General features: G+C 41.7%; 1 protein-coding gene across 1 annotated transcript in view; it reads right to left on the bottom strand.

The window, feature by feature from the left end:
* Positions 1 to 357: 357 nt before the first annotated feature.
* The window catches only part of ppargc1b (peroxisome proliferator-activated receptor gamma, coactivator 1 beta), a 42,807-nt gene continuing 24,891 nt past the window's right edge, over positions 358 to 18,273 (bottom strand). The window contains exons 2-12 of the mRNA XM_077732647.1: positions 17,265 to 17,450; positions 16,598 to 16,804; positions 13,614 to 13,727; positions 11,874 to 12,822; positions 11,241 to 11,289; positions 10,496 to 10,554; positions 9,874 to 10,414; positions 9,205 to 9,262; positions 8,952 to 9,070; positions 5,579 to 5,706; positions 358 to 4,817 (exon numbers count right to left, since the gene is read on the bottom strand). Of these exons, the coding sequence (XP_077588773.1) occupies positions 4,723 to 4,817; positions 5,579 to 5,706; positions 8,952 to 9,070; positions 9,205 to 9,262; positions 9,874 to 10,414; positions 10,496 to 10,554; positions 11,241 to 11,289; positions 11,874 to 12,822; positions 13,614 to 13,727; positions 16,598 to 16,804; positions 17,265 to 17,450 (2,505 nt within the window). The 3' untranslated portion in view covers positions 358 to 4,722. The remainder of the gene's footprint in view (positions 4,818 to 5,578; positions 5,707 to 8,951; positions 9,071 to 9,204; positions 9,263 to 9,873; positions 10,415 to 10,495; positions 10,555 to 11,240; positions 11,290 to 11,873; positions 12,823 to 13,613; positions 13,728 to 16,597; positions 16,805 to 17,264; positions 17,451 to 18,273) is intronic.

Here is an 18,273-nt window from a genome sequence, read left to right as displayed (position 1 = left end):
GGATGTGTCATCGTCAATGTCACATAAAAAAAATTGAGTGTGGTCATCAAGTTGAAAATGTTAGTGACCTTTATGTTAGCTGTTTATGTGAAAATACTGTTTGATTTTCAAAAGGGGCTGCAAAATATTGTCTCACGGCTTCAAGTTTCAGACCCGTGTAGATCATAAAAATATTTCAGAAGAAAAAGATCACAATCAGTGCATGTAAGGTAAGTAGTAATGTTCACTGTAGTGATAATCATAAAAATATTTCACAAGAAAAAGATCACAATCAGTGCCTGTAAGGTAAGTAGAAATATTCACTGTAGTGATCCATAGCATTTTTCACCGTAGAAACTGGAAAAAAATCAAGAGTAGTATCTTCACTGTTGTCCATTAGGGTTTTATTTCGGGAAAATCAACGGATATATTTCCTTTATACAGTATATGAGGAGCAACGTCTCTACAGTTTCATAATGTAAACAATCTCTGAAGAGAAAAATGGATTCATTTGAAAAGGAAGCCAGCGTTTCCGTTTTCAAACAATGTACACCAATTCAAATATAATTTATAACAATAACATCTATGAAACTAGATTTGAACAATTGAAAAATACTGAAATGCCTTATTTTGTTGTCCCTGATCCCCTCTCCTCTCCACATTCTTTACCTGCTGTGAAACCACACAAAGAAAAAAGGAGAAAACACCTCAAAACATCCAAGCTAAGTGGAGCATAAATAAAAAAAAAAAAACATATGTAAAAATATAAAATCTCACTAGAAGTATTTAGCATATTTTTAGCCCCAAAAAAAAGAAAAATCAGGTGAGTTTGATAGTCATCAAAAGTCAAAATAAAACGTATGCCCTTTTAATCTTTTTGTTCCACACACATATATGTTTATATTAATTATTCCACTTTATATTCATTTTCCTACCAAGTGCTCATTTGACATCCTTAAAGGTTTATCTCGCTTGATGACATTTTTTTTCTTCCTTTAAAAAAAAAAATAGTAGAAAATAAATCAACATTTTAGCACTGAACAGAAAAAACAAGGAAGCCGCCAAACTTGGTGGTTATTTTTTGTTTTCTTTTTGTTTGTATTTTTTTTTTTTTGGTCAAGTTTTACAGTTTTTAATCCCGTTTTTCTCCCATCTACTTATCCCAAAGAGCAAGACATATTGCATTATAATGAGGCTCTTTTCCCTTTGGAAGGTTTGATTATTATTAGTATTTTTATTATTATTATTATTATTACTATTATTCTTCCTATTTGGATTGATTGGATGAAGCCCACGTGGACAGTGCTTATTATTACACTTTAAAATGTGTCTTCTCAAAACACTTGAGGAGCAAAAACAAAGCCAACAAAAAAAAAAGTCAACATCAAAGTTTTCTATAAGAAAGTAGATCATCATCTCGATATATCTACACAAACACACAAATATATATTGAGATATATTCATATATATGTATATACCTTTTTTTTCGAATATGGCTATTGAAAAAGTTGTTCAGAATCAACAAATGTCCTCAGTGGCGCTTGGGATTGGATCGGAGGGGGCGCGCCGCGAAAAAGCCAGCCCCGTGCTGATTTTAAGGCTTCGCCAAAATCGTGACGACACCCGTCGTGGAGAGAATGATGACGATGATGACGAGGTCGGGGGGTCAAATATTGGCAAATAGTACCAACAATTGTTACGTAAAGATGGATCAAAGATTTATCTACTATTGTGTTCTAGATGATGTCATTTGAAAATTACTTTGAAATTTGGCTATGTATTCATCATAATCATCATCATCGTCGTCATCAGCTCTCTTGTTAGCGTCCCATAACCCCCCCTCACCCTTCACAATCCCAGTTAGGACCTCAAGTGTGCAAGATTAAAATAGAGTTCTGTACAGGTGTCGATCACATTCTTGCGTATTGCATTTAACAACACGGGAAAAACCCAACCAAGTTAAACCAATGCGATCGTCTAAAGGGATTTTTTTTTTTTTTATTGAACAGTGTCGGACTTTGTGCGTCAAGTTACTGTACGTCAACGTGACCTCCAAATCCTGCTGCCGCCGCCAAAATCAAACACACTGTGTTTAGTGCTATGTACACGTTATTTATACGAACATACTATTTTTATATCATCTTATATTAATTCTTTTCTTTATGTAAACCATGATGTAAACATTCAACGTTCTTGTGTGTGCGTGCGTGCGTATTGATGAGCGGTGGAAAGAGCTGAAAAAACAAGGCCTCGAACCTGCGCAAAGCTGCGGTTTGTGGATCTGTCTGCGGCCCGGAAGACGGACGGAGGGGCGAAATTTGCGAGAAGGGGGTGTGGTCTAAATTGGGGCGGGGTCTATCTTGTGAGAAGGGGTGCGGTTGAAGTTAAGAAGGTGTGGGATTCATATTAGGAATAAAGTTAGTCACGTTTTGTCCCCATTTTGCAGGCCACAGACAGATCTTACTGTTATTTTGGCGAGGAAAGGAAGTACTCAGAACTAAAGCCACTTCCCCATGCCACACAAAGCCGAGCGTTTCTGTTTAAAATGTTAAATCGATGTCGCCCGGAGTCACGCTCGCATGTGAAATGGTAGTGGAATTTATTATTTATCCAAGACTACTTTTTAAAAAAAAAAGAAAGAAATGTTACGTTTTCAGTAAAGTACTGGCAGCCGTGGTTGCCAGAATTGTACGGTTGAAAAATGGAAACTAAACCAAAAATACTGTGAAAATGATCAACAAAATACAGTAAAAAAATGGCAGTTAGACGTGGTGACTGATGAGATTTTAGCTCAGCCTCAATTTAGTGACCAGCACACTTTGAATTTATCGCAGAGTAACGTTTTTGTAACCTTTGAGATGAACGAAAAGCAGTCCACCATCATAATTGATGACATATCCATTACAGCATAGTAAAAACTATCATTTTTTTGCAGGAAAAATAATGTAATATTTATGTGCATATATCGTTTCTCCCAGTTCTTGAATGTTACAATTCCCAACCACAGCTGCCTGTATTTAACCATCAATTGAAGTTTTATATTTCCCATAGTACAAAGACGGTGGCACGAAGAAGCGGCTTGACTGGACGAACGAACCCTGACGATATAGCAAGATGGCGGCGGCGAGAGCAACGGCACACGGACGTGAGGTAGAGATGCTCAGCTGACACCTCCTGCGCCATTTACTGGAAAATTTAGCAATCGCCAACACAAAGCCCCTCCTCGCACCGTCCGACTGGGTGAGTCTGGTGCAAACAAATGCTGATAAAGATGTTTACATTCACCACGACAAATACATTCCATCGGATCAAACCAACACGATTCAGTCGGCCCGGGGGGGTCGAGGAGGGGGTTTGGGATCTTTCTGGTGATGGCAACGCCACCGCTGGCAATCAATTGTCATGCTTTCGGATGCGGCGGACTAGAATTTAAATGTAAACAAGACGTAGTCCGGGACATACCCTTTTAATGTGGGAATGCTCCACCTTAATTGATTGTTTTAATAAGATACTACTGTAATGTTTGGACTTTAAACCGCTACTTTTGTTCTTTTCTTTTGTTGTTTATTGCTAAATGAATTGGAGGGAGGATGCATCTTGGCCAAAGAAAGAACTAATTACATTTTTTTGAACCGATTCGCTGCCATTAATGATTGAACGGAGTTCAAATCAGTTAAAATTGTTTGGATTTTCTATCTTGATAATCTTTATTTAGAATTGCAATTTAGTTTTTAAGTGACAGAAGATTGGAGGTCAAACATAGTTGACAAAAAATAACATTTAAAATGCATTTTGTATCGATAATGGGATCGAAAAAATTTTGAGTATCAATAGAGTTGAGGATTTTAGTCGTCGTAAATGTGATTTAAAGTTGGTTTAAAGTCCCGTTTGAACAAGAAAAAACAAACGATTTATATTTCGAATTTAGTGGGTGCGGCCTATTGTCTGATAACTATCATTACAGCATTTTATGCAAACAATAAACAAATGACAGCTTATCCAAGCTACCTTTTTAGCTCTGGTGATGGAACATTCCCATATTGCCATTTGGACGTTTCAGTGTCGCTAAGCAAACACGAGCAAATGTGGGGGGGGGGGCAATGTAGAAAGTTTGGGGATTTAGCGTCGATGCTGACAGTGGCTAAAGCAGAAAAATCCTCCCAACAACGGTGCATAGATCAAATCAAGGAAGCACTACAATTACAAAAACAAGAAATCAATTTTTTGTAAACTTTGTCAACCTTTTTACATTGAACGTTATACTCTTTGCACACACACACTATAGATTTTATCCATGTAGAACATCCAACAAAGCGTGTATCTTTTTTTACCGTTATTTTTTTTGTTACAACCAAACACTTTTTTTTTCGTGTAACGGCAAATGGATGCCTCCCGCCACCCAGGTTTTTTTTTTTTCAAACAGAGACAAACAAACACACGCGCACACACGATGAGGATTTGCTACGGAGGTCTCTCTCGGCAGGACGTCGCGCCGCAGCTGGTCTCGTAGCGAATACAAAGTAGCCGCTTTTGTCCCCCTCCCCCGCCCCGACAAAAATAAAAAAAAATGAAATCAAAGTTTTTTTTATCGTCGCTTTACTCCCGACGATTTTTCAAAAATGTAAACATTTTGCATGGAGAGGTGTGTACCGCTTCTTTCTGCTGCTGCGGCGGCGGCGGAGGCCGGGCGCGGCGTTTAATAAGGCGGGTCCGTCACGGCGCTGAGCCAGCGCGGCAAAACGGTCAGCGGTGGTGTAGTGACTTCTGTGCCTCCTTTAGCAGAGTGTCAAAGTCCAGCGTGTCGTACTTGCTTTTGACCGGACCTGGACCAGCCTCGTCTACAATGACAAATGTGCAACAGTAAAGCAATGATCTTATTTGTATTGGCTAAAATGACATTCATAATTGTATTGTATATCCGATATTGGGGTTCAACGGAGAAAGTTGAAGCGGACTACGAGATTAAAGTCGTAGCATTAGTACGAGTTTAAAGTCGTAAAGTCACGAGGTTAAAATCGTGCGTTGTAATGTCACAAATTTCAGTCATAATCTAATGAGGTTAAAGTCGAAATATCACGAGGATAAAATTGTGTTGTAACATTACGAATTTAAAGTTGTAATCTTAGGAGTTTAATGTCGTAATAATATACGATTACATTACAAACACTAACATTACAAATTTAAAGTCGGTAAGAATAAGGATAAGATCATGTGATGTAACATTACAAATTTCAAATCGTAATATTAGGAGTTTAAAGTCGTAATATCACAAGGATAAAATTGTGTGTTGAAACATTACGAGATTAAAGTTGCGAGATTATTGTTGTAATACTTGTAAGAGACAAAAGTCATAATATTACCAACTGATATCTGATAAACCAATGCAGTGCGATGAATTAACTGCTACATATTTTAGGTATATTATCTTTTTTACTAGAGCGCTCTGAAAAAGTCATTCTATTGTTTACAAATGAATCATGATGAGCTAAAAGACTATCTTATTTGAGGAATTGAGAAAAACTTTTGACTTGTATGATAACATTTTTCTTACTCAATATAAAATATGACATTAAATCTGTTGTGCTATTGCAGTAATTACCGAGGTCGATATAGCGCTTCCTCGTCAGTCTCCTTCCACTCGTGGTCACGCTCTGGAAAACATTCTCGCGCTCCCGTCGGTGCCGCTGGATGCCAGTCTGCCGAATCTTTATGACGCCACAGCGTTCCCTGAAAGTGTGAAGACGGATCAATAGGGTGATATATCACTGTGTACTATATCCCGATGGCCTATCGTTAGGCTTTTTTAACCCCAAAAGTGCCTCTCAACTCGTTGGGTGCCATTCGCAGCGCCAGATGTCTAATCTGATGAACTCATTTGACATCTATCATTGTGAATGTGTGATGACAGACCGTTGTTTCTTTAACATAATTTTGCTGTGTATTTACAAAGTGTTTCAAAATGTTTGACGTCTTGGGCTCCAATCCAGGTAAAAGTTCAGTAAAGGGGGGAAAAAAAGAATAACCTTTTTAATTTAAACTAAACACTTAGTCATGTTCTCAGTAAAACAATTTATTCAGGTCCAAAAGAAAGATTACTAGATTTCTATTTGACCTGAAGAGCGAGAAGTTGCAAGATGTAGTGATGTACAGGTTCAGTCGCCTGACTGCCCTGTGGGCAGGTGTGGTTCGAATCCTGGTTGGGAATCATTTTTCCCTTCAATACAAACGACTATGTGTAGTCAAGACTTTCCACAATCATGTGTGGCCTTTGTGGCGTAGAGGTTAACTACACTGCCTCTCGTCTGGGAGACCTGGGTTCAAATCCCGGTTGGGACACATTTTCACTTAGTTGTTTCTGTGTACTTCTTGTCAAGACACTGAAATGATTACTAAGGAAAGTGTAGCTACTTGGATGGCACAGAGGTTAGTTCACTGGACTCCCGTCTGGGAGACCTGGGTTCGATTCTCGCTGCCGTCGTTTGGCTGAAAATAACTGGAAAGAAGAATTGGTAAATGGAATAAGAAGAAGAAGAAAAAAAGAAAAAACTTTTTAATTTATATTAAACACTTAGTCATACTTTTCAGCAAAAGGTTATATTCCGAACTGCCTTCGGCAGTTCGGAAGACAGTTGAAGGGCCTGTCTGTGCGAAAGGCGTTCTCGGGTCGGCCTTCGGCCGACCCTCGACCGCTTGCTTGGTCAGTGAACCGCCGACACCGGGAAGCGAACTCACGTTCTCTCCGTGCAAAGGCGAGTGTGCAACCCACTACACCAACTCGTGCCCCACTTATACATGGGTGTTGAAACGTTTTATCCAAGGAAACTGGGTGAAACACTTAGTCATTTTTTTCACAAAATGCTTCATCCACCACTGAAGACCTATACACTTAAACACTTAGGCATTATAACTTATTCTTTTAACTGAATAATATTTGGAAAATCTTTGCCTGCACTGGGATTTGAACCCAGGACCTCATAGGCGACAGACTGATGACTTAGCCACTGGGCCACCACCCAGTGAGAGAAAGTGGTAGTACTTATAGTTTTACCTCTTTTATTTACCTGAAACACTTAGTCATTTTTTGGACAAAATGCTTCATCCACTACTGATTCAGTTAAACACTTAGGCATTAGAACTTATTATTTTAACTGAAAAATAATATTGGGAAAATCTTTGCAGACACTTGGATTAGAACCATGGACCACGGAGGTGGTAGACCGATGACTTAACCACTGGGCCACCACCCCGTGAGAGTAGGCAGTAGTACATGGACACTCATCTCTTTCATTTACCTGAAAATAGTGGGAAAATATTTGCCTGCACTTGGATTTGAACCCAGGTCCACAGATGTGGAAGACGGAAGACTTAACCACTAGTCCACCAACCCATGAGAGAAGACTGTAGTACTTATACATTTATCTCTACATACACATACATGTTGAAACGTTTTATCCAAGGAAAATGGGTGAAACACTTAGTCATTTTTTGGACAAAATGCTTCATCCACTACTGATGACTTATTCAGTTAAACACTTAGGCATTAGAACTTATTCTTTTAACTGAATAATAATATTGGGAAAATCTTTGCAGGCACTTGGATTCGAACCATGGACCACAGATGGGGGAGACTGATGACTTAACCACTGGGCCACCACCCTGTTAGAGTAGGCAGTAGTACATGGACTCTCATCTTGTTCATTTACCTGAAAATAGTGGGAAAATTTTTGCATGCAGTAGGATTTGAACCCAAGACCACAGAAGTGGGAGACTAGTGACTTATCCACTGGGCCACCAGGGACCTGTTCTGACTCTTTTCACTCCTAGATCACACTTAGTACTTTATGGTACCTTTCAGTGGGAAAAAGATAGGTAAGCGGAGCAAACCAGGATTTGAACCCAGGTCCACAGAGGTGGGAGGCCAATGACTTATTCACTGGCCTACTACATTTTCATTTGACCTGAAAAGTGACAAATTGCATGACATTGGTTTTGAACCAACTATCTTTTACATGATGAGGGGATGCTTTACTGCTTAAGATAAATTCCCATTCCACCTCCTAAGTTGGCATGGGCTGGCATACTACATTTCCATTTAAACCTGAAAAGTGACGAGTTGCAAGACATTGGTTTTGAACCAACTATCTTTCACATAGTGGGGAGATGCTCTACTGCTTAAGCTAAGATTCCAACAGAGGTATGGTCTAAAGCCTAGTTGGGAATCATTTTTCCTAAATAGAACCAACCATGTGTAGTCAAGACTTTCCAATAATAACAAAATAAAGTGTGGCCACTTCATGCCATAGAAGCACACTGTAACACGAAAAATGATATTTCTTAACCTGAAAAGATAGATATACCAAACGCACAAAAACTTCTCCACAAGCTGTGAAATTTGAGGTAATTCCAATGAAAATTGTCAATATTATTGGCCTACGAAATGGACTCAATCTTTTTGGAACACCCTGTATTTGTAAGAGTACTCTGAAATATACCCATTGTCTGAGCAAGACTGTTTTTTTAATGGATTTTCACCCAAAACTGCAAAAAACAAACAATGTTTCCATTTAGTAACAGTTTGTTTTTCCTGTTTATCAGTTGTATTGTAAAATATTGTGTATTGAATGATGTAACATTAACTTTAAATAAGAATGGAAAGTTCAAAACTGACTACAATTTCAAGTATGAGTTTTCTCTGAATAATCACTAAATGTCACATCAATCAGATCAAAATGAGCTATAATTTGCTGCATTCAACCATGAGGCTGAAAATGTGTTCCTCTTTATATGCATAACTATTAAACTGCATGTTGCTCAGTCATGCCACTCAGCGTACTTTTAGAAAAAAACAGCAGATGGTTAAATAAGCACTTTGAACCGAAGCGGAAGATTTCCTCGGGCATGAGACTAGTTTTTCTAGTTTCTCTAGTGTAAAAAAATGACTTGAAAAGTACTAAGTCTGGCTGGTTACGTACTCATTACAGATGATGACTTTGCATTCGTCGGCCGTGCCAAACACCTGGAAGCGCTTCCTCAACATGTTCTGGGTCATGCTGCTGGGCAGGTTGTGGATGTAGAACACCTGACAGCTCTCCTGGCAGTCCGGAAACCATGGCAACGGTCCGCAGCAGGCGGGAAAAAACACACAGATGGACGTGGGAGAGTTTTAGCATTGCAGATGTTGCAGTGTAGTGATTCACTTTGTCGTCAAACTGGAACACTGTGTACCTCATCAGATTTGGCTTTGTTGACCTGCTCCTCATTCGGGCATATCTCCGAGTGTTCACTGGGGAAAATAGAAATAAAAAGGAGAGTGAGTGGATGGATTGGGGGGAGGGAAGAAAAGTAGGCGAACAACAAGAAGTAACAGAGTGGACAGTTGACCAAAATTAATGTCTATTGGCAGCCATTGACACTGGCTGACGCCCAATACATTTTGACTATAGATTGGATTGGATTGGATAACTTTATTCATCCCGTAATCGGGAAATTTCTTTGTTGCAGTAGGAAGAAGGTGAGGATGCAGGAATAGGAAAGGCATAATACACAAACAGGTACTTAATAGTAAGTTAATAAATAAATACATGAATAAATATATAAATAGGTAACTGTGTTGCTGAGATATATATATCCATACACATAAATATATATAGAAGCACATCTATACTGTATCCGAATTCAGGAGGGCAAATTGTTCATTCTACTAGACTAGTGTCTATGGGTTGTTTGGTGGAAGATCATAAATTGATATCCAACGGAAGAATTGATCATAGTTGCAGGTTATTGTTATTGTGTGTTTTGTATTACGAATCATATCGGGAGGTACCTAAAGGTTCCCACCCGTATTTGGCAATTGCTACACACAGTCGATCATGATATCCTCAGTGAAATTTGTACCTGGAATCGGTCTTGCTGGCAGGAGAGTCAGGACACACATGGAGGGTAGGCAAGGGTGAGCGAGACATCGAGGAGTTCTCCGCCTCTTCCTCTGAGGCAGGGGGCGAGGCCACCGCGGATTGGCAGTCAGGAGGCGGTGATGATATCACAGGCTCGTCCGATTGGACACCGTTTTCTGCTGTGACCTCGCTGCCATTGGGTTTCCGGGACCCTTGCAGCATGGTGCCTAGCATGGCGATGCTGCGCTTGCGGGTTTCTCCGAGGCTCAGCGCGCAGTAGTCGTGGTCGCCGAAGCCCGGGCAGGCGTCGGCGTCCCCGGTCTGGCCCATGCGCCGCAGCTGGGCGTACAGCTCCGTCTGCTCCGGAAGTTTACGTTGTTGGGCGCGGTTCAGCCAGGTGCCCCGAAGGCTGCCGCCGACCCCTCCGGCTGACGATTGGACGGACGTGTGGATGGAGGAGGGGTCGCCCTTTCTAGCCTCAGACGGCTTGAAGAGGTCGTCCTCTACCGGCTTGTGAGGCGGCGTGGTGGGCGGGGTCAGGCCTGTGGAAGACATGGGAAACACTTTCAAACCATGGTACTTGTATCAAATAGCTATGTATTATTCGAGAAGTTGAATCTTACCTGCAGTTCCACACAAATCCACCCCAAGCGTCTGCTCGAAGGTCTTGCTGCTGAACTCTCTTCAGTTTTGAAAAACACACAAGGAGAGAAGCCTTTGTCAGTTTTCATCGCAATGCCTCCTATCTTATCACGGCCAACAAATGCAGGCCCGTCCTAACCGCCATTCTTTTCCAATTTGTTATTTTGGGGAGACACGAGCACGCCGGCGGTCGCGGGAATAAAAAGCCAACGGAGCTGGCAAAAGGCAGATTAATGTGAAGGGTGGAACGGCGCCAGGGTGGGCGCGCTTGGCGTGGCGGCCAGAGCGAGCTGGAGACGCTCCAGGGACGCCGGCGGGAGGTTAATGTGGAAAAGAGAGGGGGATGACGACGTGCTATTCTGGGCTCCGATTACACTCGGAATCATTAAAGCATCTCGGAATACAATCTGCTTTGGATTAGAAGGCATCAATATCCGTCTGTTGGAATAAGAACTGACAACTTTGCAAAGTCCTATGCATTAAAATAGATGCAGTATTGCCATTTTGCATTATACATCAAGTACTCTTATGATGAGGCCTCCTTCAGAGGTTCATAGGGAACTCCTTTAAAGATTCTTACAGAGATGCAAGGGTCTCTTAAGTCAAAGCATCTGCGCTCACTTCCTAAAACAAGATGGCTGCTTTTGGCGACTACCAATTGGCAAACATTGGCTCCACCCCAAAATAACAATGTTACAGTCGGCGTGGCAAAGCAGAGATTCTCACCCTGTGGACTTGTTAGCGTTGATGGGTAGACACAGGCAGACTGGCTTCTCTGTCCATGCAAATACACAAAAGAATACAGTTAAAACGTTAAAGAAGAGGTGTACTTGTGGGTGACATGATGCACGTAGTTCTCGCCACATGACTCACAAAGTCACAATGTTCATCAGTCATGCCTGGCTTGTCAAAACGTGTCCACAAAACATGTTGAAACGCATCCACGATTCAACATATCCTGTTGTTATCGTGCCTTTTTACAAAAAAAACTTTCTTTATGCTGTGTTACAAGAGTTATGTAACATTCAAATGATTAGGTCGATCCATTATTTTAACAATATAACAATTAATTAACAAGGAAAATGCAAAAGCATCCTCCATTACTATCAAGAGTGTTGCAAAATCAAATTTTACCAACAACAAATGATGTGTAAGTAGTGATACTTTTCAATTCTTCTGACCACTCTATTAAAGAATCTAGAATAGGCTAGACTGGATTATAGTCCAACAAATTAGGGTAACTATAATTTTAAACCACTTTCGGTATATATTGTCACTTGACAGCCATTTTATTCAGATTCTTCAAGTAAAAAGCTCATTGGCACAACATCAAATCTGGAAAAAAGGAATCTATCTCACCATCGTGGCAGCAGGTTTTGGTCGACTCGGTTGCGTCGTCTTGCGATACCGTCTTCGTGGTGGTCCCGCTTCCGGCTTGAGTCGGCGAGAGCTTGGCCGCCGTCCGGACGTCATCCCAGTCCTCCTTCGTGTCCAGATCCCTCCCCCGCCCGGGTCGCATCCTTTTGGCGAAGCGGCTGGGGAAGGAGGCCAGACGCCTAGAGCGACGGACGGAGAAGGACCCGCCGTCGGCATCGGGGATTGGCGCTATCTCGAAGGAAGAGTTTCTTCTATCGGGCAAGGAAGGGTCTTTACAAATTTCCGGTTTCGGGTTGCCGGTACCAGCTGGGCGATTGCAAGGCGGGGATCCTGCCCCAGTTTGGGTGTAAGGTGGACAGCGCGGTCCGTAAGGCTTGCTGACGTCGAAGGAGCCGCTTTGTTGCAGGAGCTCGCGGAGAAGCGAATCAGTCTTTATCTGCCTGCGCCTTGCGAAGGGAAGCCGACGAGGGCCGCCGGCGGGAACGCCGCTCGCCGCCGGTGATACCAGGACCACCCGGCTGTGAGAGTTTGTGACGGGCAGGCGGGCCATATCGTGCCGGGCACGAGGCCTGGGCGGGTCCTTGCGCTCCAGAAACTGCTGCTTGCGCACGGGCACGCAGTACGTGTGCATGTAGGTGATCAGCTCCACCACAGAGCGGAGTTCTTTCTCCGAGGCGAACTGAGGCTCGGCCGGCTCGGAGGGGGGCTCGCCTGGCTTTTCCTCCGCCTCGCTACCGGAAGACTCTTCGTCGTCTTCTTCGTCGTCATCGTCCTCCGACTCGCTGTCCTCGTCGTCTTCATCTTCCTCCGTTTCGGCCGCCGGAGGCTCCTGGGAATCCCGTCGGGCGGTGGTGAGGTGGCGATGGAGTTCGGTGCACAGGCGGCCCATCGGACGGATGGCGCGGGGTTTTCGTATCTGTGAGGGGTCCATCTAAGAGGACGGACACAGGTTGCTTCATTAAGACCTACTTTATAGCAGACCAATGAATAGCTAGTTTGGTTTTCAGTATTTACTTTCCATACTGGTAGCAGTCCGGTGATACTGTAGTATAATTTAGTGTAGTTTGGTATTTTCTAGTATTAATCTGATGCTTGTCATATTCCAATCTGGACTAGTCTGCATCTCCAATATAGCTACTACTTATAATCAAATACATTAAATAATTGTCCCTGTTTTGGCCTTTTCACTTTGACACAGCTTTTCCTGAGCCAATATGAACAAACAGTGCCACAATCATTGAGCTCAGAACAGTTGCATGGTCCCCCCCCCTAAACCCCCCCGCCACCACATTTGTTGATGAGCAAGACCGGTCTCTCTGCACCACGCTCACGTCTAAAATGAGGTGTCTGAGCTGTTGTTTTTTCTTTCCTGATGACTGAAGAGCCGAATTGAAAAGTGAATAAAGACATCCCTCACATGTTCAGCTTAGCTGTGTTTGGAATTTAAATAGCCTCTTTCACTATATCATTTATTGTCATTGGGCAAGAGGAAAAAAAAGAAATTGAAGTGCCATGCAATGATGTTAAAAGTCTACCCAGACGGCCTAATTTAATAGAATTGCTCAACTCAGCCTCAACAACAACAACAACAAAAAACAAGTGTCCGTTTAAAAGACACCTGGCCATTTTTGTAAATAACTCTGGATGCGGTTCTGGTATGGTGTTCTAATCTTTCCTAATGTTCTACCTAGTCTAGATAGTGGAATGGGTTATTATACTGACCTTAGCTGGCGGTCGGACCGTCCGCGGGTGCAATCCTCTGTTGGTGTAGCGATGCCTTTGAGAGCCATCTTTTCCGGCAGGTACATTGGGTGGAGTCAGCAACAGGATCTTTAACTAGTGATACAATCCAAATCATCATTGCCATCACGAATCTTGAATATTTACAGAAGAAAATCAATCATACAACACTGAAAATCTCAGGATCCCACTCGGGAGCACTTTTTGCTTCCTGTTCGGGTTGCAGATTAATTCTAATCACATATATTCATCTCATGGTAGTCTGTTACTATAGCTCTAATCGGTCTAATTTTGTTATAAACCGGCTTTTAGTATGGTTGTAGTCTGGTTCTAGTCTTAAACCAATTTAGAGATGTCGTGTTGTGCCACTTTAAGGCGGCATTACATGTAAAATGGGGCGGAACTAGGTTAATGAGAAATCCGACGTCATGCTCGAGACAACTGAAAGCAACTGAGAGGAGAGTGGCCAGCATACAAGGCCTTCTCCTTACCTAAAGCCCTGCAGTGACCGCATCAAATTGAGTCCTGGCCAGAAAAAAAAATGTCTACTACTAATCTTGTCATCCTGTATGCATGATTTGTAAAAGATGAACATTCTCAGTTTGGCAAAAAAAATGAATTTGTGGGTCAAAAGACTCATTCCCCAAAGCTTTATGGGCCAGCCAACTTGGCTGAGAGGGCACAAATGATGGTGATGATGAGGTAGCTTCCATTCAGGATGCTGAAAAGTATCCAAAAGCTACGTGTATGTTTGGGACACACACACACACACACACAGACAGCTTTCCAGAAGCATCCAGGGCCTCTCAAACACAGGCTGCTTCCTTCTGGAAGACATCCTAAGGCACATCAATGAAAGCCTTGTTTGCCAAGCCTCACACTCAAGCCCATTTGATAGCCAACATTTGATTGGTATTCGAGTCTCCTCACTACCTTTTTCCCCTTCCTAGTATACCGATCAATCCACTTCTCCATAAAATGCACCGACCTATATAAAGTATATATATACAGGGGCAATTTAGAGTGTTCAAACAGCCTAGCATGCATGTTTGGATGCATGCATAAGATGTGGGAGGACCTGGGGAAAACCTAGACAGGCACAGGGAGAAGAAGGCCACTCCATAAAGAAATTCCTGTGACCCTAGTGAGGATAAAGTGGTTCACAAAATGAATGAATGTATATTTGTAACTGCAGTTCACCTTCATAACTATAGAGGGAACTATCATCATCAGGGCCAAAGGACAACTAACCTGAAATACAGCTATAAAAAATACATAGATATGTATTTTAATTATAATATTTTTTTATGTAGATTTTTTTTTCAACATTTTGTAAAATATGTATAAGTTAAGGAGTGTTTTATCCTTTTGAAAATGTCAACATTGTATTATTTGAAGCCCCAGTGACTTTGACGTTTTAATCGTTTTCTTTTTAGCTTCCCATTCTTGCTGCTATGTAACTCATTAACTAGCTGTCCATGCTTGTCAGCCATACTATTGACTTCTCAATGTCAGCCAAGGACTTGCTTGGGCTGCACTTGTTTTTTGTCAAAACATAAAAACGATGGTATCATGAGACTTGTTGTTTCGGGACAAAACAAAATCCCGGAGCATTTCACCTTGCCTACGCACTTTAGACATGTGCGTGTGTGACTACTCCACTTGTCTAAAATGGTAAAGGGTGCCTAGTCTTGTGACTCAATTTCCCTCCCACAGAGCACTAGACAGACTTCCATCCAGTACGTCCATTTTAGAGCCACATACAAATACATTGACATGCATGGAAATCTTACTATTTGGCTCTATTTAGATCCATTTATTATTAGTCGACACCCAATCATTTTGAAGAGGAAGGGGCAGGCAGCAAATGAACAATGACTAATACCCTCAATGGGATAACAATGCAAAAATACCCACTATATCGATCAATATTAGCGCAAAATCTAATTGACTCCATGACACCAAATTTCTGTTGACCTTTCTCGTGCAAAAAATAACAATATTATTAACTTTTGCAATCAAATATTGCATCCGCATTCAAATTTAAATTTTTTGATACTTCTGACTAGCCTCGTTAGAGTTTGAAAATTACTTTTTGGAAAAAAAAACAATGTGACTTAGGCCATTAATTACGATTGTGGAGTTTTAATAGAATGGCTCCTACATACAAATGGTCAAGCTGAGAGAATATTTACGCTCCGGCCATTCGGAACAAAAGCATCTTTGTATTCCAGCTACAGCACAAGGATTCACACACTAAAGTCTTTTAAACTTTTGTCAATGATGAGTTAGAGTCCATCTACCAGAACATGTTAGCATTGTGGCAGGAGACTATCAAGATGCAGGATATTTAGCGTCCACGGGGTTACACGGGTCCAGGACAAGACAAATAAAATTAAATTCCTGGAAGTCTTGGAACTTCAGGGAATAACTGAAGGGGGCACCCGCGAGAGAAAGGGGGGGGGTCTGGTAAGGCATCCCACAACGATGTGTAAAAAGTGAGAGAGGCAAGTTGGTGTGAAACGGACTACCATAATTCCACGCTAATATTTTCTTTCGCTTTGAACCCTGTGGCTTATTCATGGATTTATACAGGCCAATGAGCTTTTGGTAGGGATGATAAGAATAAACATCGATACTAAAATGTTGTATATATGATATTGATTGCAAAAATTCCAATTATTTCTTTGTTTTTGCATGACCACATGTCACAAGAAATGTAATTTTGTATATTCCTTGTGAACTCCTATTACCGTAATTTCTGTACTATACAACACTACTGTTTTCTTACCATTTGAATTATACTATCTATTAGCAATAACCTCATCCCAGTGCAAACAGATTAGACGTTTACCAGCGATATTGATGGTAGGCAACTTGGAAGAACATATTGTATTTTCTAAGCCATTGGCTGCCATTGATTTCAAATTTAGTCAGGTAGAAAATAGAAAGAAAAGTGATCTTACCAGTGAGGGGTCCTCGCTGTCATGTGAGCGTTTTAAGTGGTTTGCACTGACAGAAAGATGGCGAATGTGCTCTTGGTCTTTCTCGTCTTCTTCGGGCTCGTCGTCTCCCAAGGCGGGGAAGACGGAGAGGCCGCTCACCTCGGAGTCCACCATGCCGTCCAAACTGTCCGTCAGAGCGGCCAGCAATGCCGCGTTCTCCTCTTCAATCTGGAACGTGGCGGAAAATACTTTTGAACTTCACCTTATCCTTGTAGCGCGAGCACATAAACGATCAATTAGCCTCATTGGATCAAAGGTCAGTGTGTATGAATAACTTAAGAACCGGGAATGCACCGATTATTATTTTTTTTTGCTTGTGAATCACCTGGGGATGCCTGATTGGTATTGAGTCATCATATTTCACTTGCTGTCGATCGCGAAAGGTGTCCAATCAAATTTGACTCAGTTATAATCAAACGCCAGCAACGTCAATGATAGGCAATGAGACAATCCTCATGAGTAAAACTAAATAAATACATTCTATTTTTTCACCCGATTCCAAATTTTTGAAAATAATGTGATTCCGCCAGTGATCGGATGGGCACATTCTTATTAAGAACTTGTATGGATGGAAAATAAGTGCATAGTTCTGGTTCAAAACTTAGAGTAAAAAATGGCAACTGTATACCTCAAAAAGCTCGTCAGGGTTGCTGTACCGAATGGAGACCGGCGACGCATCCGCCGCCTGGTCACTGCACCACTGGAGTTCGCCCAGGCAGTTGACGCTGTCAAAGTCGCTGGTGTCCAACTGGGAGAGGTCGATGTCGGGAAAGTCCGTGTCCAGGCGATCTGAGCACACCTCCTCCTCTCCATACTGGACACACAAAACCAAAAGAGGTCATCATTCAAATTCACATAGAAACATGGAATCCCGCCATCAGATAAGCGATGGCATCGGCAACATTCACGGCTGGGAAGCAAAAATGACGCTGCAAAACTGAAGAGCCATTATGTTAGGCTTTTATCACACAAGCATGATTTCATATTGACACAATGACAAGAATCAAAGGCCATCTACTGTTGAAGCAGTGATTTTCCACAGAGGAAGCAAACATCCTTGTGGCTTAGACTCATTGACACACATGGCACATTGAGTCGAGTCATTGTGAAGCTGTGAAAAAAGGGAAGCAAAGTAGGTGACACAACCGGAAAAGTGTGGCATACTACAGACATTAGATAACACGAAATGGAAGTCGTTAAGTAACAACTAAAAAAATAATAATACACGTTCAGAGTATGGCCTGGATTGTACATTGTTTCTAGACTAGAGACAACAAAAAGATGAATGCGCTATTGTACAACAGATGAGAACATGTCTGCTGGGACAATAAAGCATGTGACTAGGCCTGTCCCTTTAAATGATGCCATTAAGCATAGCGATAGGTGCTAAAAAAAATGCCTAACCACAAAGTAGTATTGTTTTAAAAAGGTGTTAGTGTTTAATTACGGAAATAACAGCATGCTGCTAAAAATGATCTACTCTAATTGTGTTAATTCATTGGCTGTTATTGAGGGCGACAAATCCAATTCATTTCCAATGGGAGCAATTCACTTGCACCTAACGTCAAATGAAATTTCATCTCTAATATGAACAGTCCCACAAAATATCCAATTTGCTTTGAAGCAAGCATTTCATG

Source organism: Stigmatopora nigra, chromosome 14 (assembly GCF_051989575.1).
Source record: "Stigmatopora nigra isolate UIUO_SnigA chromosome 14, RoL_Snig_1.1, whole genome shotgun sequence".
NCBI lineage: Eukaryota > Metazoa > Chordata > Actinopteri > Syngnathiformes > Syngnathidae > Stigmatopora > Stigmatopora nigra.
This window is presented reverse-complemented; position numbering and strand designations above follow the sequence as displayed.